Source organism: Cephus cinctus, unplaced genomic scaffold (assembly GCF_000341935.2).
Source record: "Cephus cinctus unplaced genomic scaffold, Ccin1 Ccin1_scaffold0240, whole genome shotgun sequence".
In the NCBI taxonomy this organism is placed as follows: Eukaryota; Metazoa; Arthropoda; class Insecta; order Hymenoptera; family Cephidae; genus Cephus; species Cephus cinctus.
This window is the reverse complement of record NW_014332956.1, coordinates 249041-271143: the sequence shown is the minus strand read 5'-3', so window position 1 is coordinate 271143 and position 22103 is coordinate 249041. Positions and strand designations below refer to the sequence as shown.

The window sequence follows — 22103 nt, the reverse complement described above, 5'->3', positions numbered from 1 at the left end:
GTGAAAAGAGGAGGGAGGGTTCGTTCGCCTGGTTCTTCGTTACGTGGCCCACAGTACTAGACGAAACTGCTAGAACTACGTCGTTCTATTCGCGTTTCGTTCTACGTTTCTGTTTACAATTAGCCCAGTTGCTAATTGCAGGTGTAATAAGCAATGGCTGATAAATTGGCTTCTACGTGACGACGTGATTTCATTGGGTGAGTCAGTACCGGTCTGACGTGTACGTAGAGTATTTTCAGAGTCGGGTTGTTTTCACTCTTATCTTTTTTTTTTTTTTTTTTTTTTTTTTTTTTTACAAATTGTACGAAAAACAGGCCCGTCGAGCATCCCTAAATTCAAGGGGATGCTGTAAAAGTGTTTTCTAGGTAAGCGAGCCTCGAAGGGGTAGTAAGATATTTCTTTGGGTAAAAGAAGCCGAGACCCCTGGCGATAATATTTAAGATATTTCAATCTAGCGTTCATCCAACGTGGTCGAATCTCTCGACCCCATTTCCTTATTTTTCCCCGGAACTACGAAATTATGCGCGCGCTATTGAACGGTTTTGGCCATCCTTCCAGACTTGGCCCTTCTCTCCTTTATGGCTACCGACTTCTCTCTCGCGGACCATCCCCCTGCTTACGTTCCCTTTCAGTCTCGTAAAATCATACCGAAATTCGCGTAGCTACCACGAGCAATTTTAGAGAAACAGGTCCAGGTTCCCGTGCCTCTTCTGGCTGATGATCTTTATGATTTCTTGATTATATCATCCTCTAGGGGGCCATGAAACGTTAGACGGATCCATGGCCCATTATCCGGCAACCGACCCAGCGGTTTGAATCAACCCACCAACATAGTACCGCCTCGCGGACTATCATCCCTCTTGCATTATATTCCAAGGGTAAGGATCGCATGTTCCCATGTTTCTGTGCTGGCGCGCTTCTATGTTCCGGTCTTCGTCTATGGTACCCCGTTGGGTTATACACCTTACGGCATATCCCAGCCATACCCGACACACCCCATACCTCTCAAGAGCATGGTTGTTGCGGTTAGGGGAAACACGGGTAAACTTCATTCTCTCGACAATCGTCCCGGCGTTCCGCCCTGTGTGTCCCTTTTTCACCCTCTTGTCCTCGCGATAAGTATGTCCCGTTCCTCCACGTAAATATCTTTCTCCCTCCTCTTCACGGATACGTCGCAACATTTTCTCGCCTCCGGGCGATACCAGTTCTCCTCTGCGAGTTACATGCCGTCGAGACGTTTATGTCCACCTGACCTCCGACCCCCCTTTTTTTACTATCTCGAAGAACAGTTTTCAGGCATTACGCCGCGCGTCGAAATAATTATAACGCTCGTTGAGCGCACAGCAAACGGAATCTCAATACCAAACACCCGGCATACTTTATGATACACTTAGCATGAAATTAATTTGAGTAAAATTTTTATTGCGAAGAAAATTTTTCTTAATTTTCATACAGGAACTCAAAAATTTCGCTCGACATTAATATACATCAAATAGATGTAAGACTATTGGGTACGTAAGAGGAGAACTATACGCACTCGATAACACTGAAATTGGATTGTCAAAGGTGAAAGGAGGCACATTGGAAAATATATAAGCCTATAAATGTATCTTAGGTTATAAACCACCCTCGTGAAAGACACGCAAAATACAGAAAACTCGTCCAGGTATAACGCGAAAAGGTATAATGGAATCGAGGGATGAGCTAAAAGTCGTGTCGTTGCCGTGGAAAAGAAAGTACCAGAGTCGAAGTCGAATTACAATAAAATAGAAAAAAAAAGAAACGAACACCAAGCGTAAAATAAAATTGATGTTCCAATCTCGCAATACGGGATGTCTCGTTTTCGCTAGTCGAACGATATTCTTCGCGATAGACTCGATATCGTTGCTGCCTCTCGTACCCACCATCTGGTGGGAAGTAACGAACCAAGAGTACCCACCCTCAAGCAATGTAACCCTGTGAGTAAAGTAAATCTGCGTAACGAGATTTCCCATTCGTAGTTCGAGCGGAAGTGCATCGCACCGGATGAACCCGGGTAAATTTTCCAAGAGTCTCAACCAGCCCATCAAACTTCCTCTGCTGCGTATCCGATCCAACATCCTCCCTGCATTGTCTGACACTTGTGATGTCGTGCCAGGTTAAGGGATGCACGATGGGCTCGGAAACTTTAGTGAGACCGAGAAAGTGCATGTCTAGCTCATTACGCGCAACGTGCGTTGGACTAGAAGACAAAGCGAATCCTCGTTATTGGATAAGGGCTGATCGAGTAAGGCCTGCTGCCATGATTCACCCGGATAAATAGTTGAGTTTAATTAATGCGCAGTTTCCTCGCGAACCTCCATATAATTGCGCGAGAGTCTGATAAGGGAACTGTTGCCAGGAAGGGAAATAGTAACGGTTTGAAAATGGCCCGGAAGGAGTTACGGCGCGTGCTCAGAGGCTAGAATACTTGATATCCACTTCCGGCGTATCACTATTGGCCGCCAGGCCATCCCGGAGCTATGGGATTGGAGGTCAAAATTTAAACCGTAGAACGCAGCGTTATCTATCCCGACGATTGAGCTAGACGCAGCAGACTGATAACGCGGACGTAACGTTACCTTCCTTGCTAGTCCCCCTTATTCCGCAAATCCCAGGACACATGCCGAACCACTTCCTGACAGTGGGAAAGGAAGGTGAAGGCTTTGTGGCAAGGGGTAGCGCAGCTAACCCTCCACTTCATTATTGATACAGCCATCGCCTTGGTACTGGGATGCTGCTGGTCTACGCTAGTACGCACAGGCGTGTACTACCCTTATCTATAATGCTAATCACCATGGCGCTCGGTTCTATTACTATACCACCCATCTTCTCCACTTGCTTTCTACCTTCCTTCCTGGCTTCCCATCCTCCTTCCGGACTTCCTTCGATTTTAGCCAACCTCACGAAGTTGAATCCTTCCCAGCTACGAAATGATCCTCTAACTTTGACAGGTTGTTCGGGCTAATAGCCTCTAATCTGCAAAGTATGGAACCCAATGAGTAGTTTGGTACTTATGTACTTACGTGCGGGGGCTTGATCGTCGTGCGTGATGGCGGCGCGTGCGGAATCTCATGCCAGTGAAGTTCCTCGGGAATTTTGGCCACGGGGAAGACGCGCCTGCAGCCTGGAAGTAAGTGAGTGAATGAGTCAAGACGTGAGAAACGGAATGTGGTGGATGGATAGCGGGGATATACGAGGATGACGATGAGGAGTGGTAGATGCAGAGGAAGGTGGAAGTAGTGGGTAGCGCGATTCTGATAAATTTAAATCAGCGGTTACAAGTTCGGTCCCGGGAGTCTGTGAGCTGCATACTAAAAAGCAGAGGCACGAGAGACTCATTAGAGAAAACCAGGGCTCGGCAGACACCGCGTGCTTATTAGAGTTTTTGGTATTAATTTACAAAGCCAAGCGCAGCCTGAAGGGAGCGGAGGTATTTGTTTTCTAATCGTGTTCGCCATTGAGACCCCATTCGTAATCTTAGATATTCATTACCCTTAGTGTCGTCGGGCACCTACTTCTGTCGCCCTGTTTATAGTGTATACATTTTCTGATTTGCCTGCAAACCAACCTTCCACCAAGTTGCTCCTACCGGAACCCAACGACCTCTCAAAAGATGCCCCAACAAATTTCATCTGGCAACCCTTCAGGAGACCCCTCCTTATAATTTACAGCGCCTAATTTACAGCTTTTAAACGCAATCGTATTTAACAGTCCACCCTTTTGTATTGTTCGTATCTCAAGATGGCGGATCCTACGTCGCATATCGCATGACACTGGAAAGTATCTCTGTTGATGAGAATTCCAAGAAGTGTGAATGAGTCTTAAGATTGAACGACGGAGTCGTGGGCGTGTTCAGGCGTTCTCCAGAATATTCGTAAAATTTTAAATTAAAGGATGCTCAAAGGCACACCTTCAAGATAACCCTATTTAGAAGGGCTGTAATCGAATCGTCTGCTAGATCGATGGCTTTAATTAAGTAAATGTCTTATAGAATGGGTAGGGTTAGGTTTGGTTAGGGTGCACATGGCATCGGATGGTACGGCTCGCACAAATGTCTATATACCGTTTGCGCGCATACATATATGGAAGTGCGAAAACCGCTCTGATTCCGCAATGCTTCTAGAATAGCCAGCTTACGCGCAACTCTGCTACCCGATATCGGAAACGTTCTGCCAGCTAGACTTTCGACGCAGTATAATCCCCGCGGGAGCGTCGGGCAGTGCTTTGCGAAATGAATTACTTATCAACTGGATATCGGAAACCCTCGAGGATAAAGCTCCCGACTAGACACAAGCTTTAAAATCCCGAGTACGATATACATATAAGCAGAACAGAGAAGGGCATTGGCCTTTTTAATGACTCTACCGTACCGGACAAAAGAAACAAGTCAACAGTCACAAACTAGAAAACGACACCCACAATGAAAGCTAACTTAACAGTGCAAAAATTATCCAGCCAAAATTACACCAGAAAAGCCAGTCCGCGTATTGCCTCCTGCCTATAAAATCGATTCTGCCGTACCAAATTATGGAAGTCATCAGAAACACAACAGCTAGTACACTGGCGAGCAATAATCTCAAATGAAAACGCCAACTGCAATTGCTACGTTTGGCCTGAACAATCTTGTATACAGGATTTCACAATTGAAACACACTACTCAAATTTGACAATTATGAGAATTTTAAGCACTCACCATTTGGCAACATTGACATTGACAGTGAAATGTGTTTTGCAATGTCCATTCGAACTATAATGGACGTTGCATCGTACGGCTAGCAAACTAATATCTGCTGTGTCAATAACCTTATAAAAATTACACAGGACTGTCTATCAAACATTATCAAACGATACTCAACCGTATACTACAAATATCCGTGGTGCCACTACCCAATTGAACAGCTCTGTATATATAGAGGGGCAAGAGCTCAGGGTATATAACCGGTAATAGCACAACCGACTGGTTTCCCACGAGCAGCCAGCAGAGAGGGTATAATCCGCTTAGATCGTCTGACACGCACGCCGCGCCACGCACATCTCTCTTATTGGATACCTAGTGTGCATGAAGATGTATAGTATGTACGTGCGTAGGCCACGCATCGAGGAGGCAAGCCCCCAGCTATGGGAGTACAGCCAGCGAGTACAAGCCACCGGTAACACTGACACTACTAACAGCAACAACTAACCACCCTTCCGCAAAACCGATACTCAAATACTAGACGCAACTGGAATAAATACGAATAACGCGATGGTACAACCACAAGAGTGCGTTGCGGGCAGTGGGCGCGCAATATCACGCGTGCCAGAATCTTAATGTAGTTATTAACGTACCTCAATATCCTGAATTTGGTGAACACAATCCCTAGACGGTTGAAAGTGAATGCCGCTGTTTGTACCGCTGGCTTCAGAGCGTTTCACACAGTTGAATCTCATATAATAATCGACGATGTTCCGCCATTGTAGCACACGTTTTTTCACTACGCGAACGTTAGAAGTGTTTTAATATTTCGCCAGCTGGCGTCGCTGTTGCCAATCACGCGCAGCTAGTTGCTTCAGTTTGGCGCTTCGAGCGCTCGGTGGAAATTTTACATTGAATGTGTGTCATAGACATGGGATCGGATACTCTTAATAAGGAGGAAAAATAAGGACGCTGCCACAGTTCTCAGCTACGAAGACGTATTATTATGATGTGTCACGAGCGGGCGATAGTCCAAAATCGCTTGCGGATAGATCGGTGCGAGGGTATCGGCTCCTACCTACGGCGATTGTCACGTCTTTACGCGGCACGTCGCGCGCGGAATAACAAAAGCCAGAGGGATGAGAGTCGAGAAGGTACGCCGAGCATTTTATTACCGACATGGAATAGATATCGTGATGCGGAGAGGAAGAAAAACCTGAGGTTCCCGGTGCGTGACTGTCGTACGGAAGACAAAATGGAAGCGGTAAGAATGAAAGAGGTATGTATATATATACAAAACAAATAAATATGTACATACACGTAGACGACTCGCGCATACATCCTTCCTGTCGCTCGTATCTCGTTCGTCCCGTGTGAATGTAGCCTAAAGCTTCACGCTTCGCTGTGTCCCATATTACGTCCTGTCTCTCTGTTAGCCTAGACCGGTATATTGACTCTGATGTCTCAATTATGAGCAGCTGTCTTCCAGTGCCACCCTATCCCGACCTTCGGACACTACTATTATCATTTTTCTCCTCCCCTCCAACTTGCCGAAGTTCGAGCGAACAACTCCGAGGTGCGAGCCGGAAAACAATGGCGTGACCGGCACATCGTACACACAAACCCCCGTCGAGCAGTAGCAAACTGGTGGCGGTAACGGTTCTGTTCGCGGCGCATAATATCCATGTTTTACATTGACTACCGATCGGCGCGGTTCACTCGTGCGGCGCGGCGCCATGGCGGCATTCACTCACCTGGAAAAACAAGCAGCCACTTTGAATTGCCATGATTCATCGAGGCCTCTTATCGTCTCTACAAATTGTTTTTCTCTTTAACTGGAACCCGTCACGAAATTTCCAAGTAGTAACATTAGCATAGAGATATCGGATAAGCCACGGATAATATTCGAGTATTTGACCGACATGGAAATAGAGCGAGTAAAATGTTTGTGCCGCATAAGACGTTCTAAAAATCGCAAAAGTAATTGATCAAATCTCGAAATCTGAAGTCGCGCGAAAATTTTGATTTCCCCAGTTGAAAGCAGTTTGCGTAATCCGCAGAGGGTGCGTGAGAACCCGTGGAACGGGACGCCGTGCGTGCGCTAATGCCTTCCGCGTGTGTGCCTAGAGAATTTGCATACTTATAACTGTTTATAATGTATAATTGACTGAAAGCCACGAGCAGCGGCTCGAGCGAGACTTCCAATTCGCCACGCCAAAGCCTCACGAGCAACCAAATCAGATTAACGGCTTTGCATTTCAGTTAGCGACCTCTCAGCCGTCACCATTACCCTCCTTCTTCCATTGACAAAGTAGCAGGATTTAACTTTGACGACCTGGCACGCACCAATTGAAATGTAACACTCAGGCATAAACGACTTCTTAAACTTGGCTGTGGCTCGAGAAAGTCTTGAAATTGTTTTGCGTGGGCGCGCCAAAACATTGAACGATACTTGGTCCTTGCTGAGACAGCATTAATCCCGTAGACAGTAAAAATCGATTCCATTTTACGCCTACGCGTCCGATCTGAAAACATCTGTGATATTGTGCTTATCCCATTTTTTGATCGGTACTAATAAATAGTATTATGACTGGAGTCTGTGTCCATACTTATTTGTGAGACAAAACATACATATATCTAAACTATCTGGACACATGTAAGAGCTGGTTGACAGGGTCTCCCGTGTATAATTATAACGCGTCACGATTTAGAAGCGCGGACGAGATCTCGTCTTAAACGAGTAACGAGCGTGTCTGGCCATAATCCAACCGGTATACGTAGTCTGATTAGAATGCCCTGGGGCGTTAACACCAGTGCCTATAGACATGGATGAAAGTCGTACAGATTGTCGGTGAGAACTCAGCGTGGATTATGACTGAAGATAAGGCGCTCGACAATTCGCAGTGCTCGCTGGGTGATCATGGAATATAGGTCCCTCAGCTATACATGTATATGTAGGTATGGAGGGGTCGTTGGCGTTTAATCAAAGGGAATAAAAGCCCTAATAAAAGGAACTGGTGCAGTTCATTTTCCCTCTGCAAATGATATCTCAAGACGAGGCTACTAACCCTGCTGAAAACACCGAGGTCGCCCATCGCCCTTTGCAAAGTGGAACATTAAAGGGAGCAAGGTGTAAAAAAGTAAGATGTAAAACGTACCGTGAACAATGTTCCCTTCCGGGCCATATTCTTTGCTATGCTGAGAAAAGGTCTAGTTAAAAAGAACCTAGAGGGGAAATACCGTGAGTTGAAATGGTCAAAATAGAGTCTGAGGAATCCGAAGTGAAATAAGTAGGGTTGCGTAGTTCGTGCGATCGTTAAGACACGCCAGAGGGTGAACGAGGGAAATGATTTTAAGAGGTAATGTAATAAAAATGTTTAATGACTGAGCTTTTTTGTCCATTTGAAAGATGGGATACTCTTGACAAAAAATCCTTGTGACTGCGTTCTATCCACTGTGGCTAAAAAAATTACGAACGATATACGCCGGACAAGCACGTCGCAAGCCATGCGTGAGATAACACGGTCAGACCAACCGACAACAAATGCGAGCCATTTGCGAAATAACGCATCGATAAACCGTCCGACAAAACGAATGAAAAATCATCCCCCTTGAATTCGACCGGGTCGTCGGTAGACATTATCTTTCCGTAGGTCGCGGAAAGATTGACGCTCTACGAAAATTCTTCTACGTGTATACCTCTCGAAGCTTCCTTTCCTGAGGGATGGAGCAAAGGGAGTGAAGTGCTGGACAAGGGTGGCCTGGCATCCCTGGTCCACTTGGGAGCGTCTTGTGCACTCGGTGAAATCGCGGGGGAACACTTACCCTGATGGAAAAATTGGCCGACAACCAAATTGCGTGGCTCGTGTGGACCGGGGAGGATGAGCAGACTTCTACGTGGTAACAGGGGCGTGCCGTCGCGACGCTGGGGGTGAGAGAGAGGACGCTGAGCAAAGAGGAGCTCGAATTGGCAGTAGATGGATCGGCGTCAAAGTGAGGGGTCGATGTATATGCATGGTGCACGTAGGTCAACGGGATGGCCTGAATTACCATAAACACGCTAGATAGTAGACTAACTGCTCCTGCACCCTTGCGCACCAGTTTCACCCCCCTGATACACATACACAACCCTCATGCTGAAAGGTGTGCCTGCCTACCGGTGAACGGGTAACACGTTCAATTCGCCCAGGACTTGGCCAATGCTCGGGAAGATCACAGGGTAGCTTTCTCCTTGATGTCCGCTACGAGAGCCACCCTTTATCATCCTTTGCTTCCACCACCGTGGCCATTAGTCGAAGCGGCCTTGACGACCCCTTGCGCTTCGTCATCAGACCAAATTAACTGACGAGTCGCCAAAAATCCACTGACCCGCAAAATCCAAACTTTATGATTTGTATTTTTCCCCAGGGACGTCGAATTCCTTTTTTTTTCTTCTTCTTACCTCTTTCAGATAGTTTTCTGGCCTCTTACAAAATAATCTACCCAGGACGTTCATCATCTCGCTTGAAAGGCCACTCGAAGGGACTCCAAGCTAAGATACGGAAGGTCAGATAGGGGCGCCACTAATTCCAAAGATACACAAACCAACAGTACCAAATGAGCCACTTTGACAATACATGGTCCAGCTTCGATGCTCGACAGCAATCTAGTATTTGCAGTGAAGTTTGTCAGTTGCCCTATCTGACATTTTATACACTTCGGAATACCCTTACATGTGCACAGCATCCCTGTGACTTTCTTTAGGTCCTCGAAGCTACCAAGCACTATATCAAACCGGAAGAAATTTTCCTTAAATTCCAAAATCAATGCGCTATAACCACATTGGGATAAATCTTACTAGTTAACTGTCTCTACGAATGGACCAATAATGATTAAATGTACTGATCGACCCTTATAACTTTTTTTAAGTACAATTCCAGACGTACTTACATGCAATGAGGGTAGATAAAATTTTAAAGATCCATTCTGACCTCGACATCGCTCATCCTGTGTATTATCTCATGCAGAGGTCATTAAGCATTTAAATCAGCGCAACGCGCTACATCCCCCTTGTCATTTGCGCTTTTGTTAGGAGGAAAGATAGCCACTTTGTTATTCACATAGGAGAGACCCAGAGTCGAGACGAGAAAGGGCGGAAGGTGAGAGACTGAGTATACGTATAGGGCGAATGTCAGAGAGACCAAGAGGCCAAGAGACCCAGGGACCTATAGGGGATGCTGCGGGTGCAGCACTCCGTTACTCATTCGCGAACGCGACGTATCGCTCAACAACGCGACCCTCGTCTATCCTCTGGCGTCATGAATTTCCAACCCGAGCAAGCGACCCTGGCTGCAGACTGGTATAGTACTATGTCGACGATAAAATCCAAGAGATAACGTCTCTTCGGTCGGTAGAGGCATTAACGGGGTGACGACATAAAACTGTTCGAGAGGACATCCTCGGTTCGAAAAATCAATGGCGAACCTCGTGACGGAATCGTTTGGATGGGAAATGGATTAGAGTAGGCAATGAAAACAGAGGAAAAAGTAAAGCCGAAAGAAAATCTTTTCGGAACGATCGGGGCTTTATTTTCCTTGTTGATTTAACGTGGGAATTCAGGAGACTGAGTATAGGTTAGGTGTACTCCGTATAGGAGAATGTCGAGGCAATGCACGGTATTCCTGACTCCTCCAAGAGAGCCAATGGAATGTAATTTTAGGATGTACTTCGAATACTCCTCGTCGTTGATGAACTTCCCGTTAGAGTCTTACTCCCTTGCTATCTCGGTTTCTCTCTCGGTAGCATTGACGAAGGGACTAAATTAATTATGGTTTCGTAATCAGGATATTATTTCGCAGGGATCGTTCGGTAACAACTCTCCTCCTCATTAGCCGGATATTCAGTTGCTTCGTTAAATTCTGGCCGCAATCAGTCAGTAATTGATTCTTGGGCAAAGGAGCAATTTGCAGGAACAAGAAGGAATGCATTGGTAGTAAGTATGCGTATGCTTATGGGCAGATTAAAAATGTTAATGGAAATTCTATTAAAAAATGTATAAAATCAATTCTATACAACTTTTTATCGTGGCACGAAAAGTGAACTCTCCGACTCGTAGACAGGTGAAACTAGCTTTTCATTCGCTAAAGAGAAACGGTGAGGGGTGGAAACGATGAGCCAAGAAGAGAGCAGGTGACTTGAAAGCAGGATGAAGTGATTATCCGCAAAATTATTTGAGAATTAAATCAGTGAATAAAGGCGTCGACTGCAAGCGTCGGCGAGGAAGAACAAGTTGGAAAGTTCGCGCGGGTTCTTGTAAGGAAAAAAAGGAAGGAAGGGAAATAAGCGAAAGTGAGAATAAAGAGGAGGGTGACTCTGCGTATAAAGTGTGTCTTCCTTGGAAGAGAGGATCGAGATGGCACGGCAACGGAGATCTGATATCTGCTAGAAGAGGCGGAGTCGCGGCTCGGAACTTTTAAAAGTTATTTAAATTAAATAGAGTGTAGGCGTCGGGACGCGGATAGGGGCTCAAGGGTGAAAAAAGGACGTAGCCAGAGGAATACAGCTCGGTAAGGGAGATAAGGTTTGATTATGAGGATAAAGGGATAGGTACTGGCGAAATAAGGTAGAGGGATTGATATAGCGACAACAACCTGGATAAAATATACATCTTTTAAGTCGGGGAATTAAAAGGCACCCTTAATTCTCCTTTGAACCGAGGTGACGTCTCGCCCCATGCTAATCTATATATCTATATATCTGATACAAAGAAACTTCCCCGCTTCGAAAATTTACCGAGGGATCCTCCCCTGATACTCAAGACTATAAGATTTTCTCTAGCTACTATATTTCCTCTAAGGGCAATTCTCCCCTGGGCTCGATAATAGCTCCCTTTATGTTTTTTACGAGCGCATCTCGTACGGATGCGCAAGACTGCTCTTAATATTTCGCAAAATTTTCTTCGGTCCTATCCACCATAGCTCATCTACCTCCGCCGAGTATTACAAACAAATTTCCTTGAATATTTTCAGAATCCACAATCACCGTGAAACTGTCCTGGAAATCCCTATGCAATCTTGGAACGACGCTCGGTGAAGGATCGTGGCGCTGATTGCGAGTGTTCTAGATTGACGATGGATCGAGCAGCGCGGGGATAAACAAAGGGGCATTAAGTTGCCAATATAATTGAAGTAACGATGCATTGACGTAGTCGATGAAGCTACCCCGAGACCGTCTTAACAAGTATCCATAGAGCCCGAGGAATTCTCGGTACAAGAAAGTTTGGCCAGCAAAGGCAGGATGAGCGAAAGAGCGCGGAAGGTTCTCAAAGTTTCGGTATTGTTTTACGGCTTTAATACTCCCCATTAATGCGAGTCTCTTCGGCTCTGGGAAAACCCGCTCTTAACGATAAGTGATTCCGTATGCGCCGTTGGACGGACGCTCGGCGTCGGCAGGCAGGTACTTTTCTGCTTGTTTAATTTTACCGGCTATAAAGTACAGAGCTAACGCGTTTCCATAGTCGCTTACGACTCTGGGGAGAGCGAGCGTCGGGACGCTTGTCGACTAAAACGAAGTGGAGACTCACAAAGAACCGACGCGACGATGAGGAGTGGTATAGAGATGTAAAAAAAAAGTACCAGAAAAATGGAGGGAAACTGAAAAAAAAAAGAGTGGCAGGGGCAGCAGGAACGTAATACGGCCTCCGAGGGGTAGTAATGCAGGAACACGTAAAACACGCGTTGGACTAACATTTACACACAATCTTTGAGAAACACAAAGGGACCGCTTGAGTTATTTTTTGTTGGCCAGCACTCGTTAGTCCACAGGGTTATTAAGACAATTAATAAAACGTCGGCGCTGCTGTCGGCAGATGCCCCGGTTGATACTATCCCATTGGTCCTTTCCTTCCACATTGTGCTGGCATCGAGTATTTCTTCAGAGAGCGCCTACGGCTGGAACAATTAAAGATTGTATTACTAATTAACATCTGCCTGGCTCTTAAAGTCGTCTCTTTTCTTACGTCTGCCGATTCTTGTGTAACGTGCGTATCGCATTCTTAATATCCTTCTGATTGCGTGGCTGAACAAATCTTATTTTCCAGGGGCTCCCCAAGAAATTAAATTCCTCATCATTTTCGGTAGAATAATTAGCAACTTTCTACAGTGAAATAATTTTTTTCATCAAATTCGCTTCGTTGCACGAAAATATAATCCTGTTTCGTGAAACTCGAACCCGAGCATCTGATTTGTGGCAATTTCTTCCGAAAGGGGTTCCAACGTCAATCTGACCTTGCTTTAACGATTGATTGTCAACAATGACGTGTTGCTCCTTTTAATTGAGAAACCAGACTCTTCTCGACAATGCGTCTCGGCGTGGATCACTTTTTTTTCATGGGGTCGTCCATGTTTCGTCCCGTCACCAGGAGGCGTCCCGACGCGCGTGCCACGGTCAATAGTTTAACCGATGCTGGGTTATCGAAAGGGCAAGTGTGAACGGCGAGGGGAGACCCCTCCCCCGCCCCGTTGTAATTTATGGGAGAAGTTTTGATATACTGCGCATTTAGGGCAGAACTTTAAAATATTAAAATACAACGGTGATACGATAGAGGCACAAACGCTTCGAAGATTTATCACACGCTGGCTCTGATATACCGAAGCGACACAAGGGGTGAACTACCCTCGCATCAACCATCCGCCAGACTACGTCGATGAATACATTGGCAGGTTTAAAAGTTCGCCATACTTCAAATACGACTTATCCCGTATATACTATATATCCGCGTAAGCCTTTAGATCCACCCCGAAATGATTCTTTAATTCTAAACCAACGAGTACCCTAATGCATATTTGCCTGTATAGTTCTTAACGCCTACCAATATTGATAAACACTCATCAAATCATTTTGACGGGTGATAAAAATTTTTATTTTACAAAATCTCAATTTCCAAATAAAAATTATGTTTCATAAAAATCCACGTGCAGATAATCACAAGGGCTCTCCGTTGGACGTGACACGAGTATCGTTAGATCATAAAGCTGATTGATGGACGATATCGCAAGGGACGTAAAACGCCCCCGCGAACATATGGGCGCCCGTATGAAAACGAGCCAGAACTTTACGTGTCGTCAAAATTTCGCCACAGCGAAATATTACGCTACGTTCTTCCAGCGGGAAATAAAATCATGAATCGCACGAACGTGAAACTGAACACCGAACAGGGTTTGTCTTTATTACAGTCGCCCTCGGTGCGAGACAATAATAAAAAAGAAAAACTGATTCAACCAACGAAAGAAAAAAAAAAGGAAAAAAAAGGTTTATGAAAAGAGAGAGATAGAGGAGGAGCAAAAAAGGGGGAGACACAGAGGGTAGAAAGATTGAGAGAATTATCTCTGTCCCCCATTGGCAACCCTCGTATACCAAAAGCCTCCCTCTCTCTGGGGTACTGAACTACCCCGACGTTGCGGAAAACGCCTGGCATGTGCGACCGCATATGGCGCGTGGCTTCCTATTGTTAACGGCGCGGCTTACCTAACTGACTTTATGGTTGACCGTATTCGATGTGTCTACAATGTCAGACACGACATGTGTGCAAGGTGCCTTAACGATTCATTCATTGTTAATAACTATAATCAATGAATATAACGTTTATCGTGACTTTTTATACCGAACCAAAAAAACAGCCCGCGTAATTGGTTCGCGTGTTGACACTCGTGTCAGTTACAGTTTCCATTATAGACGCCGCCGTGGCGGAAAGTCGGAAATTTCTACAGAAAATTACCGACGAACAATTGGACCCTCCAACACGCGATGTTACCGATAGCTGTGTGTACCTCGATGAAACAAGGGTAGCAGAGCACGAAGCAAGCGAATAATTAGAAGGAAGAAGAGCAAAGAATCACTTTCAACGTATGAAGCTTAAAGGGCATCGCGAACTGTGAAAGACGGGTTAAAAATTGTCAAGGGTGCTCGCAGGGGTGACGAAGAAAAATATGCGAAGGGTCCGGTAATTCATAGCGGAGATGGCATAGCAATCAGCCATAAAGGGAAACTGGGACAGGACATTTAAATTATGCATTCCCCGGGAAGAGGTGAGAGGAATCGGCCCTGCATAACCAAAACGTACAAATCAATACCCGCCATCGCGGAACTCCCTTTCAAACTGTGAGTTCGCATCCGTTCAGCCGAGTTCACAGGGTGCCCGAGCGTGTTGCACCTACCGATTATTGACTGCATCTGCGAATATATAATATGTCTATATACACGTATACGGTAGATATAAATATATACAATATACTGTATGGACTCTATCCGCTGATCTCCAAGCCTGTTCCGTCATTCAAACGGACATGACGTTCTCTGTTTCCTATATCGACCTCCAACCTCCGACCTAACTTTACACTTCTACGTCTTGACCTTTTCTACCTTAGTCCCCTTCGCTTCCCGACATCTATACGACAAGCGACTCACCCACTATTCTGCCTGGTTGCCTATCTACCCAACACCCATGCTAGTACTCTAATACTCGGATAGTCTAACCCTGGCTTACATAACTGACTAGCTGATTCTGTCGTCGTGTCCAACCTCGTCGTAACCCATAGCGACTGTATTTTAGTGGTTAATGTATTTAGCTTCTGGATAATCAAACAAACATTGTTTGGAGAGTTACGAAATGCGGCGGACTAAATGGAGTTAGGGACTGACGCTGAACTCGAGCGCTCGCGAACGTCAGGAGCCCGAGAACGGAAGTGTTTTGGCAGCCATCGTCAGGCTCTCCCGTTGAACGCATTCGACTAACTGCTCCTAAGCGAATGACACAGATTGGTTCACGCAGCCTGACAGCATGTGTTTCCTTGGTTTTATCAAATTACCTCCCCCCGCAACCCCACCGTAACTTGCAGACAGACACCCGGAACGTGGATCTGGAATTGTTAAAAGCTGTAACACTGCTACCAAGAGTCGTTGCCATAATTGAAATGTTAATTATGAAATAAATTCCAGGATATTAACAATTTCATTTGATATCATTTTATTTGATGTCTCTATAAATTCTGATCAATTGCGTCATCTGTTATTTCGCTATTTTTTAATACTCAATTATCATGCATTTTGAGTGGCGTCCGGTAGTAAACCTATCGGATACATAGTAGCGGAGCTTATTGTATAATTGATGGGGCGCAACCCGGCTGATGCCAGGTTATAACGACTGTACTACGGGAATAGCCGAATATGCGATGTTGCAACGGGGCAAAATTTTGTTGCATCGGGACGGCAGCCAGTTTCGCTCGGTTGGATAGTGTATATTAACGTGATGTGGTTATCGGTAAACGAATTATCGCGAATTAATATTGGTCGTCGTAATTGAACAGATGGGCGGTCGATTCCATTAACGCTTTGCTCCGTCTCGTCAGATGTACTTGTGAGTGACGTCAGTCTGACGATATGCTCGAGTATACGGATAAGAAGTATTCTTGAATTCTTGCAAAGTGAGGGAAGCGGGAACGACTAGATAATATTTGCATTATTCTTTCCTTTCATCCGTCTCGTACCCATTCATTCGTCCCAACCGATTGACAATGCCAGCCCAGTGAGAGTTTCTTTTCCTAAAAAGTGGGAAATGTCGATAAGAACGCCGTTAAAAATCTATTACGAAATCCATTGTACGGGATGTCCCTAAATTGTCTTGCTGACAGGGTAAAAAAAAGGAAATTTTTCAAAATGTTACATAACGATCATATAAATCACGATTTTCGGAATATACATATATGATTTTGTATATACGTTGTATATGATCTATATACGTTTTTAAATATACACACACACATAGGGTGCGGCTGACAATATTTCGTTAAATTTAACATCCTAACGACCAATAATGTATATTGGATTGGAATACAATTGGGATATCTGTATGATTTACGCACGTAATATTCCACCGGGAAAAATGACGTTTTGATTTGAACCCACGACGTGAATTGGATTTGAAGTTTTCGTCTGACATCAGGGCCGCGTTAGAAATGGGTTCAGTGATGGTCTACGGGTTACATCAGAAGATTTAAATGGAGACGTTTCGGAGTACGAGATCTGATTTACAATTGGTTTAAAGTTGGCAATAAGTTTACTGCAGCAGGTATACCTGTCAAGTATGTCAACACTGCTTTTTCATTCCTTGCTGAATATACATATATATAATGCACGTCCGATTGATCGGACGCCCAGCGGATATACCGAAGCTTGTCGTAATTTCGCAGGCAAACTTGTCATATGCATTATTTACATGGGAAGCCTGCACCAGTAAACAATATATACCAACTTGCATTTTTCTAGGATCTATACTACCTTCGTGTATGCATACCAGATACTTCGATCGTAGCACTATACTTCAAGCTTAACAGCTGACGTCATGTTCCTGTACGGATTTTCGAGGATAGTCCGAGGTCTCGAGTGTACGTTGCGTGTCACGTGCACGCGTCAGTCTCATTCCCACTACTGTAGTTGACAGGACACACGTGGAGCTTTCCCATGGATGTCAAGTCGTGTGTCCCGCCCGTCAGAGACGCGATCACGATTCAGTAGGTAGTTAGTCGATAGAGCCATACGTATAGAAACTACGAGATTCCACGTTGTCAATGTTGAATGTAAATGGTATGCGAGTGGAGGCTGGATTGTGTACACGTAAGAAAAGAGTTTTCTTCGAAACTTTCCGGAAGCTGGAGAAAACTTTTGATAAAGAATGTCGCGTTAAGATAATCGTACGAGATTTATCGTAATTTCAGGAGCACCAAAAAAAAAAAAAAAAAAAAAAAAAATCCCCCAAAAAAAAAAAAAAAAAAAAAAAAAAAAAAAAAAACTGAAGGGATTAGAATTTCTACTTTAATCGTACCTATAGACGACCTTAAGGCTCGGGGATAAAATAGTAGAGGAGAGCTTGATGAACGACGGTGCGTTTCGCGGAGAACCTAGAGTAACTACTAATCCCATGACAGAAAGGAAAGCTACGGATTGCTCTGCTGGAGAAAATACGTATCCATGACCGAAGCTACTTGTCCCAGGGTGGTTTTTGACTCGTTGCCAAAAGTCGGGCTTGTCTCGTACTCCGTATAGATCCTGAGTAGGATGTACGCGCACTCTGCACGCACTAGGATTACCGTTCGGTGGGTCTGAGACTACGTCAGGATTTATGATTGAAGCTCCAGCTATGCTCGTGGTCGTGGAAGACGTGGGGCGAAACAAAAAAGGAGAGGGTAGAAGGGGCTGTAAAAAAGAAGCATAGTAACGGGATAGAGACGAGCTCGTAAAATTTGGCATCTGGCATTGAACCTCTCTCTTTCTCTTTTCCCTCTTCTCTCTCTATCTCAGTCTCTTATGTACTCTTGCCTCTTCGTATTTCAGAGTTCTCTGCCACTGCAGCGCATCGTTCTGCTACGCTAGGCTCGGAATAGATTCATTCCCCGTTCACTTTACTGCCAGGAATCGGAGTTCCGCACTGTCTGACGTCAAGTGGTCCTAGACGAACGTCTTTATGGACTCTGAGGCTTTTTTCTTTCGATCTCCTGCAAATACTTCCTTGCGTATGTGCATCCTGATCCTATGACTCTCCTTTGCAATTTCTCTCTCCGTGCCTTTTCTTACTTCAGAAAATACCTGCTGTCGAGCGAATCTACATTTTTCCACATGTTTACAGATTTCTTTTATCTCGGTTCATTCCTTTCACGTACTTCACCTTTAAACTCTTTTTCCATACGTTATGAGAACTTGGATATGTACCAGGAGTTGTTTTATTAGTTTTCTATAAAATTACACAAAGTTCATAGATAACTGTATTCCAGTCACGAAATTTCAAACAGACAAGGTCAACTCGTTCGTGATCCATGAGCTAAATCTTTGATCCATAGATCCTCGATCGTGAACTTTTATAGGTACTATAGATAACCGCCGCCATTTACGCGATATCCAATCGAAATGTAATCCCAAAGTGACCGCAATTATTACATTGCTTTTCGAGTTCTATACGTATAGGGGTGTATATATAGGTATACAAAGGGTGAATTTCACGAGCCATTTTGTAACAAATTCCTGATCGTTCGATCCGACCAACAGCAGCGAGCTTCGCCTGGAGGAAAGTAAGTCCGAACCTAGAAAGGGACGTTCCGTGATCCTGTAAAATTGAACGTCGCGGCGACGATAGTAACGACGGCAATTACGTCCTGATTCTCCGAGTTATCAATATGTCATATAAACCGAAGTTAGTTGAACCATTGAATCGCGAAAGGCATGAGGCAGAAAGATCCGAGAAATTACGAGTTCCATTAATAACGTTGGATCGGAGGAACTCCAACCGCACAGGGAACGCGAAACGTGGTCGTATATTCTATACCTATATAGTACGTACTGTTCGCGCACTGGAGAGAAAAGAATGTATAGCCACATATACAATATAGATATAACGGGCGCCATATATTTACTATAGGAAAGTTGACTGTTTGCTAGGAGAATGAGAGAACGAAGTGACGGGCGTTTATAATTTTTTCTTTTTATTATCTTTTTTTCTCCGTGGCATACCTATATTAGATATCCCAAGCTCGTAGAATTCGCTCCGTAAAATTTCACGGCTGTTGTAAACTCGATAAATAGGAAGGTTTGTAGCTGCTCGATTCGCGGTTACACTCCATAGAAGAAGGTCGTAACGCGTCCTGACCGCATGATCGGCAAAGTTGTTAAAAGGAACCAAGTGGAAACTTGACTGGTTACCTTCTCTTGGCAGTGCCAGAAAATGGGATTTTCTTGGAAATCTATTTCAGGAATATAGGTTTACACGTTTCGATCGTCTAATCCAAATGACTTTATCGATCCAGTCCTAAGAGAAACATTCTCAGGCTCATAAATACAGTCTGCACACCATATACATATGTACATATATGTATATACCGTCGTCTGAAAAGTTACGTTGCTAAAGTCATATAACTTTCATCAACGTTAACCTATGCCATTAGCATCAGATTCAATCTCTGAAGTATTCTTTTCGTCTGTCGACCTTTCGCCCACGTTTCAGAGCAACCCTCGAAAGGTTAGATGAAAATAAGTGAAAAGTCCATTAAAAAAAAATACCATTATCCTCATGATGGTTGGGCAATGCTCATGCAAAAAGGGGGTAGTGAGAGTATCCCCCTTCCTTACCATAAGTCGACGTCCCATGATACCTTGCGGCTGCCGTGCTGATGGTAGCGAAAAAGTGGTAAACGGAGAAGCCATTGTGAACGCACCTTAACGCCCGGGTAACGTCGTTCCTTCGAGAGAAAGAGAGCAGGGTATACAACCGTGTATAAAAAATTCTAAGAGGAAATGCTGGCCTCAAGAGTGGCTGTGCTAGCTAGCGCCGATGTATGTAACCCGGGCACGGCTTCCGGGGAAATGGTCCGTGAGGTTTCCCCATATCCCTCGCCACCTCACGAAGCTCACGGTCCGTACCTTATACCTCGTACCTCATACGACCCCATACTACAAACTACTGATACGTAGAGAACGGCAGCGACCGAGTGTGTACTTAATGTAACTATCTAATACGTGTAACGCTGGAGGCAGCAAGAGTCTAAAGTCGGCAGCCAAGAAGGGGTAGTTGAGCTACGAAGGAGGTTGTGGCGTTGTGGGCATATCAGGGAGCACGACGTGCATCCTCATCCCGAACCACGAGGAGTATAAGGGTGATACTTAGATGTGTATATATATATATATATATATATCGCACCACACCCTTTCTGACATTTCTACGCTCTAGCTTACCTACGTGTATAAGGGTGATACTTAGATGTGGGTAGTTGAGCTACGAAGGAGGTTGTGGCGTTGTGGGCATATCAGGGAGCACGACGTGCATCCTCATCCCGAACCACGAGGAGTATAAGGGTGATACTTAGATGTGTATATATATATATATATATATATATCGCACCACACCCTTTCTGACATTTCTACGCTCTAGCTTACCTACGTGACTACGTGCACGTATCTGTCCATGTATCTGCCGCATTCTGATCTCGTTGCCAAGCGAGAGAAGAAAACTTAAGTGGATGTCGCCAGCATTCGGATCCACTGTCCCCTGGTGCATTCAGCCACGGCTATTAAGAGTCCTCATCCGCAACCGTTGCATCTTCTCGATCTTCCCACTCTACCTGGACCACTTCTTTGGCTGCCGTTGTATTTCTTTTGACCGACCCTATTGCTCTTAATCTACGCAGCTTCCTCTTGTTTCGAAACGCGTGTTAAACTGTTATTTTAACGCGAAGAGAAAAATCGTGAGGGATGCTGCTGTACAAAGGACCAGGGACGTTATCTCGGATACATTCAAGAACATCGACCCCTACCGTAAACCACTCGGAGTATCCGATCGGAGCAGGAACTTGTGAAATTCTCGCGATCGCGAGAATAATGGGCTGCCACCGTGTCATGGAAGAATATCCTTGGGTAGGCGGGGCGGTTTGGGACGTTATTAAATCACAGGGGTTGAAGATAAGGGGGTTCGGTTGGATGGCGAAGGCGGCGACGGTAATACTATGGTGGTTGGTTCGCGCTGCATGGTTATAAATCGTTTCAGTCATATCCGTAACTATTCCGATTTTCCGCTTGCCGTGGTTTTACCTCGAAACTTCGGGCGTCGCGACGCCCTGGTGCATACGAGCTCCCTGCACCTGCTCTGGCTATATACTAAGCATTTCGTATAGGTATATGTAGTATGCATGTTGTATATGTATGTCATTCGTTTATTTACTCTAAACGTATGCATGTGGCGCTATTCTGAAATCTCGCGAAATGCTCGAGAACTGTCTGGATCAGTACGCGCCCATGAACCTGAGCCGCGTCCCTAGATAGTACATATTCACTCAACAAGATCTGACCGAGCGCGCAAATGCACATTCGAGCTCTGCCACGGCTGGAAATACCTTCATATTTTACGGGGCTATTCAATCGGGACACGAGAATCGCGCATCGACGGGCACGTATGTACCTAACCTGCCCACATCATGGTACATATGTACGTAGTCAGAGTACTGCCTGTTTCCTGTGACTTTTCTGTCTCTTCGAAATACTTGATAAAGCGAACATTCTACGAGAGACGCCGAGACGAGAATTTCTCGACGAAATAGAATGAAATTTAATATAAACATTCCTTGATATAGATGAATTTAGCTGATATTTGAATACGAGTGAAAAACGCACCTCCGACTAATTCGATAATGCAACGATAATGATATTGTTAAAAATATGAAAATTCTTTGAAAATTTTCAAACGCGGTACGATATCCCGTTATCGATGTGTTATCGCGACAATTCACTCGCTATCCGGTGTGGACTCTCGGTATCGTGGGAGAGTCCGGAATACGTGCGAGATTGGCTTGGTAATCCTAAGAGAGAGAAATAATTTCTCTCTGTCTCTTGGATT

At 44.8% G+C, this 22103-nt stretch overlaps 2 protein-coding genes across 3 annotated transcripts in view; one reads left to right on the top strand and one right to left on the bottom strand.

Annotated features, from left to right (window-relative positions):
* The window catches only part of LOC112494064, a 63110-nt gene extending 56888 nt beyond the window's left edge, over positions 1 to 6222 (bottom strand). Inside the window, exons 1-2 of the mRNA XM_025083016.1 lie at positions 6015 to 6222; positions 3045 to 3145 (exon numbers count right to left, since the gene is read on the bottom strand). Of these exons, the coding sequence (XP_024938784.1) occupies positions 3045 to 3145; positions 6015 to 6033 (120 nt within the window). The 5' untranslated portion in view covers positions 6034 to 6222. The remainder of the gene's footprint in view (positions 1 to 3044; positions 3146 to 6014) is intronic.
* The window catches only part of LOC107265882, a 160999-nt gene that overhangs the window by 33852 nt on the left and 105044 nt on the right, over positions 1 to 22103 (top strand). The window lies entirely within an intron of this gene.